The sequence below is a fragment of the Heloderma suspectum genome, chromosome 11 (genome assembly GCF_057233095.1).
Source record: "Heloderma suspectum isolate Gila_16-S chromosome 11, 16-S_ref, whole genome shotgun sequence".
Classification (NCBI taxonomy): domain Eukaryota; kingdom Metazoa; phylum Chordata; class Lepidosauria; order Squamata; family Helodermatidae; genus Heloderma; species Heloderma suspectum.
The window spans coordinates 38,206,235-38,225,631 of NC_139468.1; the positions used below are offsets into that span (position 1 = coordinate 38,206,235).

Genomic DNA, 19,397 nt, shown 5'->3' on the forward strand with positions numbered 1-19,397 from the left:
TACTCTCTGCTTTATGTTCTTTAACTAGTTACTGATCCATAAGAGGACCCGTCCCCTTAATCCTTGACTGCTAAGTTTGCTCAGGAGTCTTTGGTGAGGGAGTCTGTTAAAGCCTTTTGGAAATCCAAGTAAACAATGTCTACCGGATCATTCCTGTCTACATGTTTACTGACACTCTCAAAGAATTTTTCAGAGCATGTTTAAGCATTTTAACATTCTAGGCTTTTAGCTTTGCTGTTTTAAATTTGTTCCTGTATTTTAAATCTCTGCGTTGCTGCTGGGTTTCATGCTGGTTGCACTTTTATACTGTAGTTTTAATGCTTTTATATTTTATATTGTTTTTATGTTGTACTTGTGGTTTGAATTTTTGTGAACCGCCCAGAGAGCTTCGGGTACTGGGTGGTATAGAAATGTAATGAATAAATGCCAATTACGTTATCAGCCCAGGTATTTTCTTTTCTTTTTTTTAAATGGATTTATGTCTTTGGCATGCATACCTCGTTTACTTATTCACCAGATTTCTATCCAAACCTTCCTTCAAGAAGCTCAGGTCAATGACAGGGTCCTTCCCCACCCCCAATTTTATCCGCAAAATAACTTGTTTGGTAAGTAGTGGTGAACAATTAAATGAACCACAGCCACTGAAAACGTAGAACCAGCAAGCTGGTTGGAAATATAAGTGCTTTGGAGGAGTAATCACACAGGAACAAAGGAAGCAGCCTTATGCTCACGCAGACCACAGGACTACCTAGGTTATTATTCTCTGCACTGACTGGGTATCAGCACTCCAACGTATCCAACAGGAGTCTTTCTCAGCCCTATCAGGAGAGGTTAGGGATTGATCCTGGGATCTTTTGCATGCAAAGCAGTTGCCTTACCAATGAGATATGACTCTTCCCCTAAAAATCAAGCAAGATTCCAGTCCTCAAGGTTTGGAATAAAGGGCTGATTTAAACAGCAGCGTAGAGAGCTACTTTATACCAAGTCAGGCCACTTGGTACAGCTCGGTACCGCCCAGCTCGGTACTGTCTATGCCAAGGGTGGGCAGAAAGCAGTTCTCCAGGTGTCTGGGACTTCCAACTCCCAGAACTCCCGACTGTTGGCCATGCTGGCAGGAGCCCTCTGGGAGTTAAAGTCCAAAACATTTAGCGAGCTGCCTTCTGCCCACCCCTGGTCTACACTGCCTGGTAACAGTTCTCCAGAATCCCAGACAGAAGTATTTCCCAGCCCTACTTGGAAATGCCCTTGACCGAGCCTGGGATATTTCTCATGCAAAGCACGTTCTCTACCACTGACCTCGTTCCTGAAATAAGGGGGAGAGATTCCCCCCGCCTCCTGCTCTGGGCAACCTAACTGACACCCCTCTCCCAAACTATCAAATTGTCTCGATGTTTGAGGCGGGGATGAAGAATGTAAGGAAAGACCATTCCTGGCTTGGGGACACAACCTGCAGGCAAGCTTCCTAAGGCAGAGGTGGGCTGATTTCTGTCCTGTGTGGTCTCATTTGGGGATTGTCTGTTTGTTTACTAGAATCTCTACAATGCACCCATGTGTTTTAAATATACAAAGCAAGAGTACATCCTCAGGACCTTCCAATAGTTAAGCTGTAACGGAACACTGTGAGGGGTTTTCAAACATGCCCACTTGCAAATATGCCCACGTTTCTAGTTGAATCCATGTAATCCAGCACTCCTTGCAACTGTCCCAGCAACCAGTAGGCACTAGGTGGGAACCGGCCAGTGGAATTTCCACTGGAACCAGCAGGCACTGGAAATTGGCCAGTGGTCCACCAAGTGAACAAGATCTACTTTTTGCCCATCTCTGCTCTAGGGCCAACAAGGTGAAGTCAAGTGAACCATGGACAACGGTAGGATCAGGCCCCCAAACTGGGCTGTGCATCGACAGAGGACTGTTGTGTGAAATGGAGCTCAACTATCCTCACCGGTCCAATCTGAACCAAGCAGGAGCGGCTTTTCCACTGGGCAGGAACCAGGAAAAACTACGCTTCATTCCAAAGTTCAAACCAGATGATGCCTCTCAAGCCACCCAGGCAAGGCCACCTCCTTTCACCTACTTGCACCATGAGTGAGCAAGCCAGTTGAGGCCTTCCAGCTGGTAATCTCGGAGCTCCAGATTCTCCCCGCCAATATAAGAAGGTTGCTTCTTCAGGGCAACAAACCGAGGCCTTTGCTTCAGCACCTGCAACAGCAAGGTCAGGGACACTTAACACAACCAAACGTTAAGAAATGTTTCATCTCTTTTAACCTGTTGTTTTATTCTTTTATCATATCGTTCACCACTCCGAAATCTTCTGATGTGGAGCGGTATATAAATATTGTAAGTAAGTAAGTAAATAAATACGCCAAATGAAGCCGCAGGGAGTGAAAGCGACGGTCAGGACCATTTCTTACTCCAGAATATTAAAAAAAAAAAAAACCTTTCATGATAACAGAGGGGGTGTTTCTACTGAGATGGCTACCTGCAGGAAAGGAGGATGTACAGCTCCTTCTGAAGCACAGGGAAGTAAGACTGTTTCTAGTTACACCAGCAAGCTCCTGAGGAAGACCCCCTCCCGTTTGAAACATGTTGGTTTTTTACTGAATGTCTTCCCATGCAAATTGATTTCCTGCACTCGTTCAAATAATCTCCCAATCGATTTTGATGGGTTGTACCACCCACTTTACCTGTGCATTTTAGAAGAGGAAAGCAGCCTTTTATACACTGACTGCACTGAATGTGTTTTGTACTCAGGTGAAACTTGCACCAAAGAGGCACAGATGAATTAAGCAGGAGCCATACTTGACTGGAGGCAGGGAAGGGAGTCGGGTTCAGTGGCTCGCTTTATATTCTGCAAGTCCGAAATTCCATCCCACATTTGGATAGGACAGACGCTCCCAAACAGAGGCTTACTTCACACAGACAGCAAAGGTGTCGAAGACTGGATGGTCTTATAGGCCCCTTCCAGCCCTACTATTCTGTGATTCTATGATTCTATGAAGGAGGTGGAAGAACAAAGGAAAGGAGGTGGAAGAGACTGGGCTGTACCACTTTAGCCTGGAGGAGGTGGGAACTGGATGAGTGAATGCTGCCTTATAATACAATAAAATACCTGCAGAAATGTCAGAAAGACATTTATCCAGGCCTTCTCTCAGGCTCGTTTTCTTTGTGTAGAGCAGAGGCAGGCAACCTGGTGCCCTCCAGGTATTTTGTACCACAAGTAGCATCAACCCCACCCAGCATGGCCAATGGTCAGGGATTATGGGTGTCGCAGTCCTAAACATCTGGAGGGCACCCCTGCCTACCCGCGGTATACGGAATACATTTCATGGGGAAGCATTCAACCATGCAACATCCCCACAGTATACCTCTCGGTAGTTTGACGTTCAGGGACAGTTTGACCACCTCATCTGCTGTTTGCGTGACCTCAACCAAAGAAGAATATGGCCCATGGTGGAGTGCAAAACGTGAACTGAGTAATACAACAAGGAATGTAATTGATTTTCTACAGAAGACAGTGGATACTGTTGATACTTCTAGAACACAGGCAATAAGAAGTATTGCATTCAAGTATTATAATCGAGAGAGAGAGAGGTTTTTTTTTAAAGGATTCACAAATAACCTGCAAAGAACACACAGCAAGGAGAGTCTTTAAATTGAAAATGACACCAAGATGGCCATGCCCCCTTCCCCAGACCCCACCCTCTTTCCCTCAGTCACCAATCGTTCGATATTTTCCTGGCTTTTTGCAGTTTTTCCACCTATTCTAATATGCTGAATTGTCTCCACTAAGGCTGAGTTACTGGCAATAAGAACTTTAGGCTAAAATATGCTGGCATTCTGATCCCATCTCTTTTGTCTTTGGTTCTGCCCCCTTTGCCTTTGGCCCTGCCCACCACTGGAACACAGCCCCTAAAAACTTCTCAAAAATGAAATTTACCCTCAGGCTGAAAGCAATTCTGCTCTGTGCTGTAATGGAAAACAAGTCACCTTTCCAGCTGACAACTGTCCACGGCAGAGTGAAGAAGAATCCAGTCTTGTATTCCAATTTAGAGCCAAATCAAAGACAAAGGGGAAGGGGCGTACCTTGCAGTCCCGGGTGGGCATGGTTTTGGAGTTGTTCCTGCTGTTGAAGCTGTCGATGCAGTGCTGGAATTTCTTGCTTATCAAGGCCTCATCCTCCCAGCTACAATCTGCATATGGAAGCCCCATCCACTTGCAAAGATATTCAGGTTCGTTGGAGGAGGATTTGCGGTTGTGAGCTACAAACACGTGGGGAGAAAAAACACCATCAGGGCCTAATCATATCTTTTGTATACTGAGCAAGGAGGCAAATTCCTTGAAACCACAGAGCGTCAGACTACATCCCCGGCATCTCCACGGACAATATCTCAGGAGGCAGAGCACTGCTGCCAAAAGCCTGGGAGAGCAAGTGGTTAATGGCCAAGATTAGCCTTTTATTTAAGCATTCATCTGTTCACCATCAGCAACCAGAAATTCTATGCAGGTGAGTGGACTAGGCAGAAGGACAGAATGGTGATCTAGCCTACTAGCCCCTCAGCAGGCTAGTAAAAGCATTTTCAGACTAATAACTTTTGTGGGTTTATTTACAAGGCCGACCAAGATGAACCGTTAAGTTTCACTTAATACAGGGCAGTTCATCAGCCTGAGCAATTACTTCACCTACAGCCCTCATGATAACGCTGCACGGTAGGTAAGTATCCTCATATAGCAAGAACGCTACGAGGCAGCGACTTCTGGAAAACTGTCTAGAAACTTCCTTCCTGACAGAGCCAAGATTTGAATTGGGGGCTTTTCGGCTTTTTACCACTTACACCAACCCTCTTCTTATATGCTAATGCCATTATTTCAGTAAAGTCAATAAAAGTGTTCAAAAGCCAGCTTACCTAGAAATTCAGACCCAGGAGTTGCCGATTTGCTGGTCTTCATAGCTATACGTACCAATGACAAAACAGCATCAGTAAATAAGAGTGATTTAGTGCCTTGGCAACCAACAACGAAAGCATCAAATGTGTTCTGTAGCTTGCGTGGTATGTTTAAGAAAGTAAGAGCTTCAATGCAAAGACTGCTATTGATTTTGTGTGTGTTCTTAACACAACGCTGTTACATCAACAGTGTTGTAACAGATGCCAACCCCATTATTCTTGTAGTGATGGTAGAACTTTAGCCTCCATATTACAGCGTTCAACAAGTCAAAGAATTAGTTGATCAGATCTGTTTATTAAACCAACCAGTTCATCACAAAACTCAAAAAGGTACAGACAGGGTTGGTTTTTATTTTTTAAAAAAAGGTCAATAAAATCAAGGAATTACAAAACCAGTTTCAAGAACCATGTCTTCGAAGTTTACTATTTTGCTTCAACCAACTCCTTTCCAGGTTTCTGAGCAGCCATTGCAACTTTAGCACCTCTCCTTATAGGCCACATTTCACCTGATTAAATAACTACTTTAGATAGGTCACTGGCATCTGGCATTCTAACTAGCTGATTCTCAATTTCTCTCTAGGGCCATTGTGTAAGTTCTACATTGTTCTGTATTATGCCATATCTTTTCAACTGAACCAGCTCCACTAATTCTGTAAGAATTTTACAAAACAAGTGGGACTGGCAAAAAAATCTGCAGCACTGAGTGCTCCTGTTCTGTGTTCCAGCCAGCCAGACCCTCTCCCAGGATACTCCATTACACGCTTCCCCATTTTCCCATTTGTCCCCCAACATCCAATCAGCACTCTGTTCCAACCAAGATTGATCAGTCTTAATTGAGCTGTTCTAGGTGATCCCCCCTCTAGGGGTTTTTCATCAACTTTTTTTTGTACTTCTGCAAACCTTGGTGTTTCCCCAAGCCGGCCAATACCTCCCTCTTGGGCATGGATGGTGCCATTTTGGCTGATTAATTAACTGGTTAAGGGCGCAATCCTATGAATGTTTAAACAGAAAAATGTCCTACAACTCCCAGCATTCCCCACCCAGCATGTCTGGTTGGGGAATGCTAGGAGTGTCTCAACATGCATAGGATTGCACCTTAAATTGATATACATTTGTATGAAGATTTTTGAGATGTTAAAGTAACTGTAAACTAGCTTACAACAACCTTCCCCAATGTGGTGCCCTCCAGATGTGTTGGACAATAACTGCCATCAGCCCCAGCCAGCACAGCCACTGGTCAGTCCAGTTGGGATTTGTAGTCGAAAACAGAGGGCACCAGGTTGAAGAAGGCTGGTGTACAATGTAACTTACTAAACAAAAGATACCACTCATTGTTATAAGGAAAGCTAGCTGTAACACTTCATTTTCCATTCCCTTATATATTAGTTTCTTTAAAATATTTACCTGCTGCCCTTTAACCATGTTCTGAGGATGGCTTACAACAAAATTTCCTTAAACTTCAGAACCAAAGTAGCCTCAAAAAGAACAGCAGCCCTGCCGATTAAATCGTTTCCCTGTTGCTAAAGATTGGCCTCTATCAAATAATCAATTCAAAGTTTCATGGATTAATCTCATCTGCTCGTTGCACAACCCTACCGCCTACAACACTTGGGGCAAAAAGAGACCACCGCACTCACCGATCACTCTCTCCACGATCTGGTACTGCTTGTTCAACTCAGAAGCCAGCTCCTGCTGGCAGCTATAGTACTCCACGTCTTCGGGGGTCACCTTAGCCAGCCTGTGCAGGAAAGAGACAGGTAAGGTCCTTTGCAGAGAGGGCACCGAGAGAAGCCGAGATGATCAGGGGCCACCCCGCCCACACTTCCGCATGAGGAGTTGAAAGACCCTTGGTTGAAAACGGGACATGGTTCCTCATCCCTAGCACAGCTCTTCAGCCAAGGGTAGGAAATGATGTTTTGCTCCCGTATTACTGATCTGGAAGTGGGGAGCCAACGTCCTGCCCACCACAGCAAAACCAAACTCGCACCACCTTCAGGGGCAACGACGAAGATGGCTGATCTGTACAGCGAGGGAGTGGCATAGGAGCCAGCGGCATCCCACGCCCCTTCACTAAGTCCTGGGCAAAAGGTCCTTGAGGGGAACGTACCACTGCTTGATCTCTTCCTCTTTCTTTTTGAAGTTCTCCAGCTTCTTCAGGCCTTTCACTTTCTGCTGCTGCAGTGAGTCCTCACTCTCCCACGTGCTGTGGATGTACGACCAGCCTTTCCACTTGATCAGGTACTGGGCCTCCCCTTCTTCCTTCTCAGCATCGAAGTCGGCGCAGGGGTCGCCGTTGGCTTCCGTCGCATACACGGTGGTGGAAGCACCGGTGGCTGTCAAGAGAGGGCACGTTAAACCTCACTTAGACCTGCAGCAAAACGTCCCGGTGCGGAATGCTCCCGTGGAGTGCAGTTTTCCAGGGGGGCGGTGGAGGCTGGTGGCTCCAATGTCCGTGGGGCGGTGAATCTGCTTTGAGTTTCCGTCAGAACCAGTCAGAATTCTAAAGGAGCACCCTGGACAGCTCCTTTAGAGTGCTGACTGGTTCTGACAGAAACCTGGAGCGGATTCACCACCCTACTGTCATTGGAGTCACCTGACTCCACCGGGGGGGGGGTCCCCTCCAACAGTCAGCCCACATTCTGTGCCCCCTGAATATGCCCAATCTTCGGTGAGCTGTTTAGGGGGCTTCCTCCACACCACACCCACACTTCGGGTTTCTTCCCTAAAGGTATTTTGCAATTTTCATTACATGAAGGGTCATCCCATCCCATATATACCTGCCCGGAACCTAAGATCATATTCACTGGCCTTCCTCTGAGTGCCCTCACTGAATGAGGCAAGGTGAGTGGCTACTAAGGAGAGGGCCTTTTCAGTGGTGGCAGCCTGGTTGCGGAATGAGCCCCCAGGACAGGCTCATCTGGCACCTACGTTGTGGTCTTTTTGGCGCCAGGTGAAGACCTTTTCCTCCCAGATTTTTTAGCCCTTCAGTTTTAAAAACTGCATTAGTGTGTCTTTAGATCTGTGCACTGCTGCTAGCTTTTATCTTGGTTACTACTTTGGTTTTATTCTGTTTTAAGTGTATGGTTTTTACATTATGTTTTACCGTGTTTTATGGTTTTAAAGTTTTGTCTTATAATCTGCCTAGGAAGCTTCAGCTATTGGGTGGTATAGAATCATATGCTGTCAAAGGCCTGGGAGCAGAGGAAGGTCTTAACCTGGCGCTGAAAAGATGACAATGTTGGTGCCAGGCAGGCCTCACTGGAGAGGCGGTTCCACCACTGGAGGGGCCACCACTGAGAAGGCCTTCTCTCTTGTTGCCATGCTCCAAACCTCTCTCAGAGGAGGCACCTGGAGGAGGGACTCAGATGATGATCTTATTGTGCAGGTAGGTTCATACCGGGTGAGGTGCTCTATCAGGTAGTGCAGTCCCGACCCATATCAGGCTTTTTATTTATTTACAGTATTTGTATACTGCTCCGAAGGTTTCGGAGCGGTGAACAGCAGATAGGATAAAATAGGAACCGTGTTAAAATAATTACTATTTTTAAAAAGAAGCAGAGTTCTGATAAACCGAGTTTTGATCAACCCGCAGCTGGACACTCAAGGAAGGTGAGACAGAGCCACTGGTCTAACTTGGCAGAAGCTGGCTTGGCGGGCTCAAGTGCACTCACCTCCTTTTTTGCCCACCCTCCCGTCCAGCACTTTCTCGATGGTCTCGCTGTTATCCTGCTGCTCCTCAGCCCCTTCTCCGGTCATCTCAATCAGGTCGTCCGAGTCCGTCTCAAAGTCGTCGTCTTCCTTGTAACTATGCGCAGGAGCAAGAACAGACGGCGTGAGGCTCCTTCTCCAACCGAATTCGTACAAACTGGAGCTGGGCTGGGGAATGTGTGTCCCTCCAGATGTTGCTGGACTGCAACTCCCATCAGCCGCAGCTGGCCTGGCCAACGGTGAAGGATGATGGGTGTTGGGAGTCCAGGAAAATCTGCAGGGCCACGCATTCCTATCCCTAAACAAAAGGAAAGGACCATTCCTGCCACACGTTTGAAGGAGCTGACGCTTCCAAGCCAGCCCAGACTTCCACAAAAGAATCCTGGGCAAGCCCCCAACCCCGTCAGGCACAACCACCACTTTTGGCACAGACGGCACATCAACACAGGGAAGGACCACAGCTCAGCAGAGCACATACTTTGCTTGGCACCTCCGTTTAAAAAGAGGCACAGCTCTGGAGAGCAGAGACAATACTAGGGCGAGACGGGCCAGTGGCCTGATGCAATCTAAGCGGCTGTATTGCCCCGGCTGTAGGCTTTGAACTCTTAATTTAGAGTTGCCAAGATAGTGATAAATCAGACCCAGGTTTACTTACAAGGAGATAGTTTGAATAACTTACAGCACACAGGCGTACCCAATGGTTGGATAAGACAGCTTCTCTGAATCCAGAGCCATGGGGTACAATGGGTTTTATACCATACATGTAAGCAATGAGGCAGCATGACAGCAGCAAGCGCCCCCTAGCGTTCATTCCCAGCACAGACTAACAGCACTTGGTTCTCAGCAGAGCCACCTGCAGCTTTAAGGTAAACAAACTTCATTTCCCAGGCACATCTTGATTGGATACTCTACTCATTAGTATGGAATGTGCTAGGCCGCGCTATCGGCCCGTTGACTCATCTACACATGCTCAGAGGCTTACGAGCAAGGGAATTGCACTAATAATGAACTTAAGCAAGGCATTATGGATCCCTAGGCCCCTCTAACCCTACAGGTGACTTGGTTACGCTCTTGGGGCCAATACAGCAGGACTGCGAATATCCTGCCCTATCAAAAGCAGGAACTCTGAGCCTAGGAAATCCCAACCGAGGGCCAAGCAAAGCTGCAGCCGGCATACGTTATGCAGATAAGCACATTTACATAATCTTTCATTTTGCGTATCTTACTCTGCAAAATACCTTGCATACTGTCAGGAAAGAATCTGAGCGTGTGGAAATACCTAGCAGCTCAGGTTCCAATTGGGAACAGCCAGAACAGGGGGAGGCTCCCTCCCTAGTGAGCTCAGATAAGGCAAGGCCTTCTTTCCCCAACCTTGGCTCACAGATGGCTCAGCCTGAAGGCCCCCCCCCTTTCCTCCTCCATGAGAACCCAGGTTTCAGGCAAGGAGGAGAGCGCGGGGCGTGTCTTGAGGGATGCCAGGGTCCGTCGCAGAGCAAAGCAGGAAAAGTCAATGGCAGAGCTCAGGCGCTCCACCAGGTTGGCTACACGTGAAAGCCTATGTAGGAGGGAGCCGCCGTCAGGGAGGGGCATCCCCCCTAAGCTAGTCTGGCCAAGAAGTTCTTGCCCAGACAGCTGGCAACTTCTCTAACTTCCACTTCAGCTCCCTTACTGATATTCCTAATTGTGTGGAGTAGCTGTTTCCATTGTAGTCTGAGAGTTTCCTAGAATCTGCATTTGTAAGGAAGCTGGTCCTTAACTAATAAAGTAGTGAGCCTGAAGCCTGGTAACCTAGAGTGTGTTGACTGCCAAGGGGGAGGATGAAGGAGCGACACATATCTCACTTCTTTAACTCCTCCGAGTCATTTCATCTCACTCTACTCATGGGCAAGGACACGGGATTCCCTCTCTGAAACTCTTGCTCAGCCATCTCTCTGATTTGTGAGAGTTCAGCAAACGTTTGCCCTCACATGCTCAAGCACATCCTCACAGCCGTAAGAGCCGGAGACGTGCTTTATCCCTAACTGGAAGCGGATACCCTCGGGAACCACCAGCACAGGCCGAGCTCTTCCAGCACTCCTGCAGAACTGGGGTGTTACGTTGGGGGAGACAAAGGCGGCTGCCTTATTCCCAGCAAGACCCCATACAGGAGACTTGTGAGCTAGGCTGGTGTTTTCTCCAAGCTGCAAACTAGAGAAGGAGGCCAAGAGAGAGTCTTGCTTAAGACAACTTCTGTGTGGAAATACGTGATGCACAAAAGGCTTCCAGCTTGCCAGATCTACTTTGGTTTTTATTAGAACCTGGAGACCCACCCACCAGAGCCTGATGCAAAAGACATAATACCCCCAAAATTAAAGAATTCCGAGCCCAGGAATTCATTTTGAGTACCAAAACTGAACGGAGCTCACAGTCCTTCCACATGAAAAAGAAAAAAAGCTACCACATAAAAAGCCACTCCCGCTTAACCCACGCTTTCCTCATACGAGTAGTCTAATTTGTGCGTGTGTGTCTGTGGGGCGGGGGGGGCGTCATCGGGTTGCTGCTATCGTTAAACAATTGTGAGCCAGAACAGCGATCCACTGCAAATCTACCAGTAGACCCAGACCTCCCATCTTCCCACCCCTGCCGTAGAGAACCAAAGACGGTACCGGGGAGCGGAGGGTGGAGTGGCGGCGCATGGGGCCGCCACCATTACCTGACGTTTTTCGCTGCTCGACGCCGAGTCTGTCTCTTGGGAGCCTCGTCATCCTCGTCATCCTCCTCGTCCTCGGATGACTCCGTCTTCCTTCGCCTCTTCCCACGCTGGGGCTTATGTGCCTTCTTCGCAATGGTTTTGCCCGCTGCTCTAAAATGAGCAACAGACAGAACAAGATAATACAGTCCATAGAATGGAAGGAGTCAGATGGAACCAGGACCAGGGTCTCCAACCATGTGGGGTCAGCAGGCACATTTGGAATTTTGAGAGCGTGTTGAAGGCACTTCTGTAAAATGGCTGCCAAGGGAGGGCATGGCCAGTCACAAAACACCCCTTTCCCAGAAGGCAAACTGGGGAGACTGAAAGGCAAGTTACTTGCCCAGAACCTAAGTACAAAGCAGAGATGGGTCTGAGCTCCAAAACACTAAGAGAGCAATCCTATGGCTCTTAGACAGATAGGGTAGTTCGGATTCTTGCATCCAAGGACGGAGACAGTGCTCCGACCTCGGGCCCAGGAGCCCACGCTCCCCCCGCAGCCAGAGAGGAGAGAACCACACCGGCTGCTGGAGGGAAAGGGGGCAGTTCTGTGGGTGGGGAGGGCACTGGGGAAGCGGGGGTGTGAGCTCTCCCCAGTCTCCTTCCCTCCCCCTCTGCATGGGCAAAAACGTCCGTCTAGCAAAAATGCAGAGCAGCAGAAGCGTGGTGGCGACCATCACCTCTGCACTCCTCCTGCTCTGCACAGGATGCCCATCTGCCTCTGAGTTCGGAGGCTGATGGGCATCCGGATAGGACCACTGTTCTGAACGTAAATAAAAATGGGGATGGCGAGCAGCCCTTCACTTTGCAGCAGGCCAGCCTCCCAGCTTTAAAAATAATTAACAATATTTAAAAATAAAATAAAAACCAGGACAGGCAGGGAGCCTGGCGGATGCCAAGAGAGACTCCTGTAGGCACACTCGCAGGCATCATGCTGGAAGCCCCAGGACCAGGCCTTGTGGGGAGGAAGGGGTGGGGGGAACAGCTAAGGCAAGCTGCCCGTTGGAGCGGCGTATCAAGCTGAGCCAAGTCTGAAGATCAACCACGTCTCACCTTGGGGAGGATCATTCCAAAGAATTACAGGGAAGGTTAGGGTTGTCCAGCTGTGCCCTTGTGCTTTTAAACAGCAGGCTGACATGGAGAAATTGAGCAGGTGAAACGTTTGCCATCTTAAATGTTTGTTTATCTTGCTGAACAACTGTCTGTCAGGCTGCTGTGAAAAAAGGGCAGGAGCCCAGGCTGAGGCAGAGGCGGTGGGGGGGGAGCGGGGGGGAGGGTGGCAACTCCAAGGAACACAGCCCCTCCAGTCCCTTCTCACCTCCTCAGGACAGGTCTCCTGGCTTTCACTGTCTTCTGCTCTGGCTCACTTTCTGCGCTGGTGCCTTGTCCCTGCCCATCTTCATCTTCATCGTCATCCCCAGACTCCCTCTTCCATTTATCACTAGATTTATAAGCAAAATGGCCAGAAGTCACATTTATTATTATTATTATTATTATTATTATTATTATTATTATTATTGCTGGCGCTGCTAATAAATGCCATTTAGATAACACTGTTTGTCTTCAACTGGCGGCTCAGGACCCACCAATGAGTTGCGGCCTGACCCAGGTTGGGGGGGGGGGCAGGATCACACCGGCGACACCACTACTACCTCTTTGCTCGCCCCCCCCCCCCCGCTTTAGAAACAAAGAAGGGCAGAGAGGGCAAATGCACAGGAGTTCCTTTCAATTGTGGAGCAGACACAGGGCCTCCAGCAAGTGCAGCTTGTTCCACAGGAGTGAGAAACATTGCATCAGCCGAAATTCCCTACACTGTGCAACTACTGCACATATCCGAGTCCTGCTACCACCTAACCCACCCCCCACAACCTATGCACCTGACCACCCTACGGAGAAAAGAAGAGGGGCACAGAGAGTCAAAGTGTTAAGAGCAAGTCTTAGGCTGCAGGTTGTCATGCCTAAATACAGTCTGACTGGCTTCATTCTAGAACAGGGGTGAGAAACTTCCAGGGGTTGGGAAGCCAAGTCCCCCCTCCCCCCGGGAATATACTGGGGGTTGCACACACACCCTGTGAAAGCCTGAATTGCTGCTGCAAAAAACTCTGCGATTTGGCACGAAAACAAGGGATGTGAGGAGTGTGCACCTTGTTTGGAGGTAGGATCACCCTCCCAGGAGGCTTCTCGGGGCACAATTTTGCTTCTAAACAAGACATGTGGTCCCTGCACACCTTGCTTTCATGAAAATATGGGTGGGGTGTATGTGGCTGAGCCCACAACATCGGCGAGGGGGGCCATGTGTTGCCCACCCCTGCTCTGGAACATCCCGGTCGTTGCCCTGACTAAGCACAGAGCCCATATGTGGAGCTGCACAGAGGACACAGAAAAGGTGGGCAATGAACATTTGAAGTGTTAAGCGCAGCCAGGAATTGTTCTAAAAAGGACCCAAGTTTTTTTCAGAAACAAGACACGATCCTCAAAACTTACGATTTTTTCATTTGCTTTTGGCTTCTTCTTTTGGGACTCTCGCTCTCAGACTCGCTATTTCCCTTAAATGAAAGAACAGAGGAAGCAAACAATGAAAGAGGCTGGTTGGAGGCAGTCGGCCTTTTTGCTCAACAGTCGTGGCCGCCAGAAGGCAGTCGGACGCACAATCGTTCACACCCAAACTGCAAAGGCAACACCACGCCACACAGACAAAACACCGGGGTGCCGCCCAGGATCACTATGCAAAAATTTACCACTTGGGCAGCGCCTTTAGTGCCTGCAACCCTGACAGTTTTTAAAAAGAAGTCCTTTTAAAAAGATGCACAAAGGGGAGAAGAGCACCCGACAAGAAATAAAAACCACGGCAGCAAAGAGAGAAAAGCCTGGAATGAATGACGCAAGAGAGACAAAGGAAGCTGCCTTATACAGAGTCAAACCCCTGGTCCATCTAGTGCAGTACTGTCGACACTGACTGGCAGCGATGGCTCTCCAAGGTTTCAGGCAAGATTCTTTCCCAGCCCTACCAGGAGATGCCAGGGATCAAACCTCAGACCTTCTGCACGCGAAGCAGGTGCTCTGCCACTGAGCTACGGAACGGAGAGGCCTAGCTGACAAGCTAATCTAGCAAGGACATTCCCAAAACGCTGCGTCTGCTGCGGCAGGCAGAAAGGAACTGGGCAGAAAGGTGCAGTTCTGCCCACCTGAGCATCCACTTCCTTTAAGAGGTGGGGTTTCACACCAAAGAACAAACACACATTTGACTGGCTTGGCTCTAGAACGTTCCGAGCATTGCTCTGCGTAGACGCAGAAGCCATATATGGTACTGTGCAGAGACCACAAAGGAGGAGGTCATGTCTTACATACAAGGGTGATTCTGGAAAGAGTTTAAATTCTAAGACCCAGAACTCTGGCTTCTCAAGGCGATTTCATGTGTGACATCCCCATGTCAAGAAAGCAAGGATCCAAGTTGCCCCAAGGGTGGCAAGATCTTTCAGCACGCAATGGGCACTCAGGGGCAAAAAGGGCCGGAAGGGGGGAAAAGTGAAGCTCACGTGACATCAGAGCACAAGACTTTTTTTCAGAGGGGCAAGAGGGAATCAATGGTTTGCCATGCAGCAAGGGAACTGAGGGAGGTCTGAAAACAAATCTAAAAGCCACCCCCCTCCCCACCTTCAGGACAATCGACATAAGCTTCATGGCTCTTCAACAAAGGCACATAATGCAGCAACCTGGCTGAAGATAAGCAGCTCTTGGTGTGGTGAGACAGCCTGCGGACTCTTGCATACACTGCCTTCAGTTCCATCATGGAAGGAAGGTGGCATATAAATGCAATAAGCAGAGAAAATAACATCTGTTCAGATCCTAAAACATAAGAAGAGCCCTGCTGGATCAGACCAAGGGTCCATCTAGTCCAGCATTTTGTTCACACAGTGGCCAACCAGCTGTCGATCAGGAAACCACAAGCAGGAGACAAGTGCCAGAGGACCCTCCCGCCCATGTTCCCCAGCAACTGGTGTACACAGGCTTATTGCCTCTGATAATGAAGGTAACATAAAGCCATCAGGACTAGTAGCCATTGTTAGCCTTCTCCTCCAGGAATTTGTCCAGCCCCCTTTAAAAGCCATCCAAACTGGTGGCCATCACCACATCCTGTGGTAGTGAATTCCAAAGTTTCAACTATGTGCTGCATACTCAAATGCATTTACTGATTTCTTTAGTGGAAACGATACTGCGGGGGGGGGGGGTAGGATAACAAAGGGATGGGCATCAGGAATAATCCATCTGGAGTCTTTTCTACTGAAGCCCTCCTGAAAGGAAGCTCTGAGCTCAGCAGGGAGAGCAAAAGGCACCAGCATGGTCCAAGCTGTAGGTGACCAACAGCTTGGGACACAACAGGGATAAGAAAAAGAGCAGCTCAGTTGGGATGCAGGAGTCCAGGAACATTAGGGGCAGCCAAGGCAGAATGAAAAGTGCTTTGCTGAGTTCAAGGGGGTGGGGGGGCTCTCACTCTGGTTACTTCATTGTCAGGTACGTCCTTGATTTGAACTGGTTTGTTTTAAAAGTAGCCCTCACCAATCTTTAAAAAAAACACCAATTCTGAAAACAGATTCCAGCCCTAAATAAGTTCCCCTGCAACCGTGAACACCCAAACAAACATGAATCAACATACACGAAGAGACTTGTTATCTTTACTGGTCCCCCTGCCCCACTCCCCAAAACCGAGGCTGTTCCGTCTACCACCGGCCGCGAAGCCGCCGTGCTGTGCTGGTGAACGTGTCACATCCTCCGTCGGACTCTGCTGCAGATAAGAGCTTCGTTACACGACCCGGATTCAGGCCTAGGTTTGCTGGGGCTGCTGGCCCTCGAAGAGCTCTGAGGCCAGGCACAAGCTCTGTACAGTTTGCACCCCAGTCCCCTGAAGTGGCTCTCCCACAATCCTCCCGCTCAAACGTGGAGGGCAGGAGAGGAAGATGGCGGCTTTGGGGGTGGGCACCCGCCACACTTCTCTGCTGGGTCTCCATGAGCTCTTCAGGACGACCTGGACTAGGCCTCAACCACAAAATCTTTGTCAGGACTTGCTTATCCACAGACTCACACCAGCATAATGAAACAGTCCAAGTAGTCATCCAAGTTTTCAGCTTTAAACCGTGGCTTATATTGGGGGGGGGGGGGGGGAATCTCCTGTCCCCCCTGTAGAAGTTACCCTACGGACTGTTTTGTCTTGGGCAAACCTCTTTCATTTAAGACTGAGGCGCCATTCTACCAGTACTGTCTTCACTGCTGCCTGTAGACCAAGGGTGCGCAATTTGTGGCTCTGCAGACATTTTGGCCTATGACTCCTATCATCCCTCACTATTAGTTATGCTGGCTATGGCTGATGGGAGCTGTAGGCCAAAACGTCTGGAGGTTCACATGTTGCCCACCCCTAACTGTCTGTTTTAGTTTTATGTATTTATTTATTTTGTACAACTTCTTATTGTAATCTTCAAGGAATACAATTCACTGAGAGTCAAACCAGATAAGGTAGCAGGAGAGGGAAGGAGCTATGGGAGGGGCCAATTTTGACTGGGAAACAGCCCAAAGGGAGAGCGCACACCCCCTTTCGCCAACCAGGGAAGCAGTGCGGCTGTGGTCAGGGAGGGCACCTTCAGAACACGTATCTCCCAGCATCTCATCAACTTTGGCCCAGACGGAAACAGGTTTTATACCTTCTGCAAGGTGAATGTTTACCAGGCAAATTTCTCCATTAGGCCATGGAACTCTATGGGTTAAAAGGGAAGACAGAGCTCCCAGAGGTAACAGTGACTGGGTTCGCACACACACGGGCGGCTAAAAAGCCAGTGCGGCTTATTAACTACTCCGACACGTGCCGGGCACGTGCCACCCAATTTCCCCAATTACCCTCACCGGGTGCAGCTTGTTGTGACGCGCAAAACTGACAAAAGTGGATGGCTGGGGTGGTTAACAAACCACCCAGCAACCCTACAACAGAGTGTGGGTTCTGGGTGGTTTATTAACCACCCCAGCCACCCACTCTCACCAGGTTCAGATATCACAACAAGCCATGCCCAGCAAGGCAATTTGGGGAATTGGGCAGCACGCACAGGGGTAGTTAAAAAGCCACCATGGCTAATTAACCACCTTTGTGTCATACGAACCGGGCCAAAGCGACATCTCTCTCAAATAGCAACATCCACATGCAGGAATCTTGCACCAGTTTCATTAACTGGTTTAGACCCCACTGCTGTAGTTAAGCTGGTGTAAGGTACTGTGCAGGCCACTCTTCCCCAACCCGGTGCCCCCAGATGTGTTGGAACGACAACTCCCAGCAACCCCCAGTCGTCGTCCATCACATTTTGAGAGCTCCAGGTTGAAGAAGGATGGTATAGGCAACACCTTCGTTCCACGTTTGGGTTGTCAGCTTGCTTTGCATTTCTTTTTTTCCCTTCAGAAGGGAAACAGGTATTCTTTTTTGGTTTTTACAATATTGTGTGGTATAGCAAAGTTTACTGTTAAATTATTTTTTTAAAAAAAACGTATCATACCTTGTAGCATAACCAATGGAGATATCAGGGCGAAAACAGGCCCAACTTTCGCAAAACCACAAAATATTGTAAAACAAAAAAGGACAGGACTTACCTGAGCCCCTAGAGGGCGCTCTCGTCTGCAGCGGAGATCTGGGGTGGGTGTGACATCACCAGCACAGCGCATGCTGGGCCATCATTACAGAGAGAGGTGGGCCAGCGAGCCTTGTAGCTGCAGAACTTGGAAAAAGGGAAACAAAAGCAGAGGTCAATGACTTGCTAACAGCCCTTTCGATCTGACCCTTCGCTCTTGGGTGGGGAGAAAGATGATGAGTCCATATGGAACTCTAGGGCGAATTCAAGGAAGTAAAACAAAATGCACTGAGTTGGAAGTAGCTCCTCGCTTGTCTTTTCCCATCTTCCGTATCACAGCACCTAGGTAGTCTGGGAGATAGAGGAGACCATGACGAAAACACCATCCAAGATGGAGGATCACAGAGGATCATGGGACAGGATGGGGAGGAGAGCAACCAACTGGCCACAGACTGTTGGAGGACGAGAAGTGCCAGTGGCAGGGTTAGAGGCAAGAGTGGTGGTCTTATTATTACTACTACCACTATTACGATTACTAAATTTATATCCTGCCAAGGAGGCTTACATGGTTCTCCTCTCCTCCATTTTATCCCCACAACCCTGTGAGGTGGGTTAGGCTGAGAGTCAGTGACAGGCCCAAAGTCACCCAGTGAGCTTCATGGATGAGTGGGGACTAGAGCCTTGATCTCCAGAGTCCCAGTCCAACACTCTAACCACTACACCACACCGGTATGGGTAAGAGATCCATCCTTCTGCCAATTGTGTCTTTTCAGTGCCAGGTGAAGACTTCTTTCTTTATTCTCCCAGGCATTTAGAGAACTGTTTTTAGTGCTTTTAGATCTTACCACTGTTTTATTTTGCTGCTGGATTTAGCTTGGTTTTAGGTGCTGTTGTGTTTTTACACTTCACTGCCGCTTTCATCTTGGTTTTATTATGTGCTGTTTTTATTCACGATTTCATGGTTTGCATTTTTTGTTTTTAACGTTTTGTACACCACCCAGAGAACTTGGATTATTGGGCAGGTTGAAAGTGCAATCAATAAACAAAGAAACTTGGGAGTGAGACAGCATAGCGAAGTGGCTAAGAGATTGAGCTCCAAATCAAGTTTGAATTTTGCCTCTGCCATCTACTCATCTAAGTGGTCTTTGGCAGGACACTTACGCTCTCTCTCTCAGTTCACCCATCTCGAATAAGAACTGTGACTTACCTTACAGGGTTGTTGTAAAGGATTACAACTTGATAACGCATGTGAAGCGCTTTTAACACGTGGAAGCAATATTATACTACAACCAGAAATGATAAATTGTCATGTTGTGGTTAATAATAATGCTAAACTAGTTATTAAAGTCTTGGTGTAAATGTGCTCCATACAGACACCACTGTCTGTATGGATGAAATAGCAGCAGCTGGGATAGT

The 19,397-nt window shown here is 48.3% G+C and overlaps 1 protein-coding gene across 5 annotated transcripts in view; it reads right to left on the minus strand.

The window, feature by feature from the left end:
• The window catches only part of CHD2 (chromodomain helicase DNA binding protein 2), a 105,885-nt gene that overhangs the window by 61,730 nt on the left and 24,758 nt on the right, over positions 1-19,397 (minus strand). For 3 of the 5 annotated variants that reach the window (XM_084817429.1, XM_084817428.1, XM_084817430.1), the window contains 9 exons: positions 13,864-13,925; positions 12,698-12,820; positions 11,344-11,493; positions 8,615-8,748; positions 7,051-7,276; positions 6,581-6,681; positions 4,905-4,949; positions 4,084-4,259; positions 2,075-2,199 (listed from right to left, as the gene is read on the minus strand). In XM_084817429.1, the coding sequence (XP_084673555.1) occupies positions 2,075-2,199; positions 4,084-4,259; positions 4,905-4,949; positions 6,581-6,681; positions 7,051-7,276; positions 8,615-8,748; positions 11,344-11,493; positions 12,698-12,820; positions 13,864-13,925 (1,142 nt within the window). Of the gene's footprint in view, positions 1-2,074; positions 2,200-4,083; positions 4,260-4,904; positions 4,950-6,580; positions 6,682-7,050; positions 7,277-8,614; positions 8,749-11,343; positions 11,494-12,697; positions 12,821-13,863; positions 13,926-18,003; positions 18,169-19,397 lie in introns of those variants that run through there. The other 2 variants (XM_084817433.1, XM_084817431.1) reach the window with 2 other exon arrangements.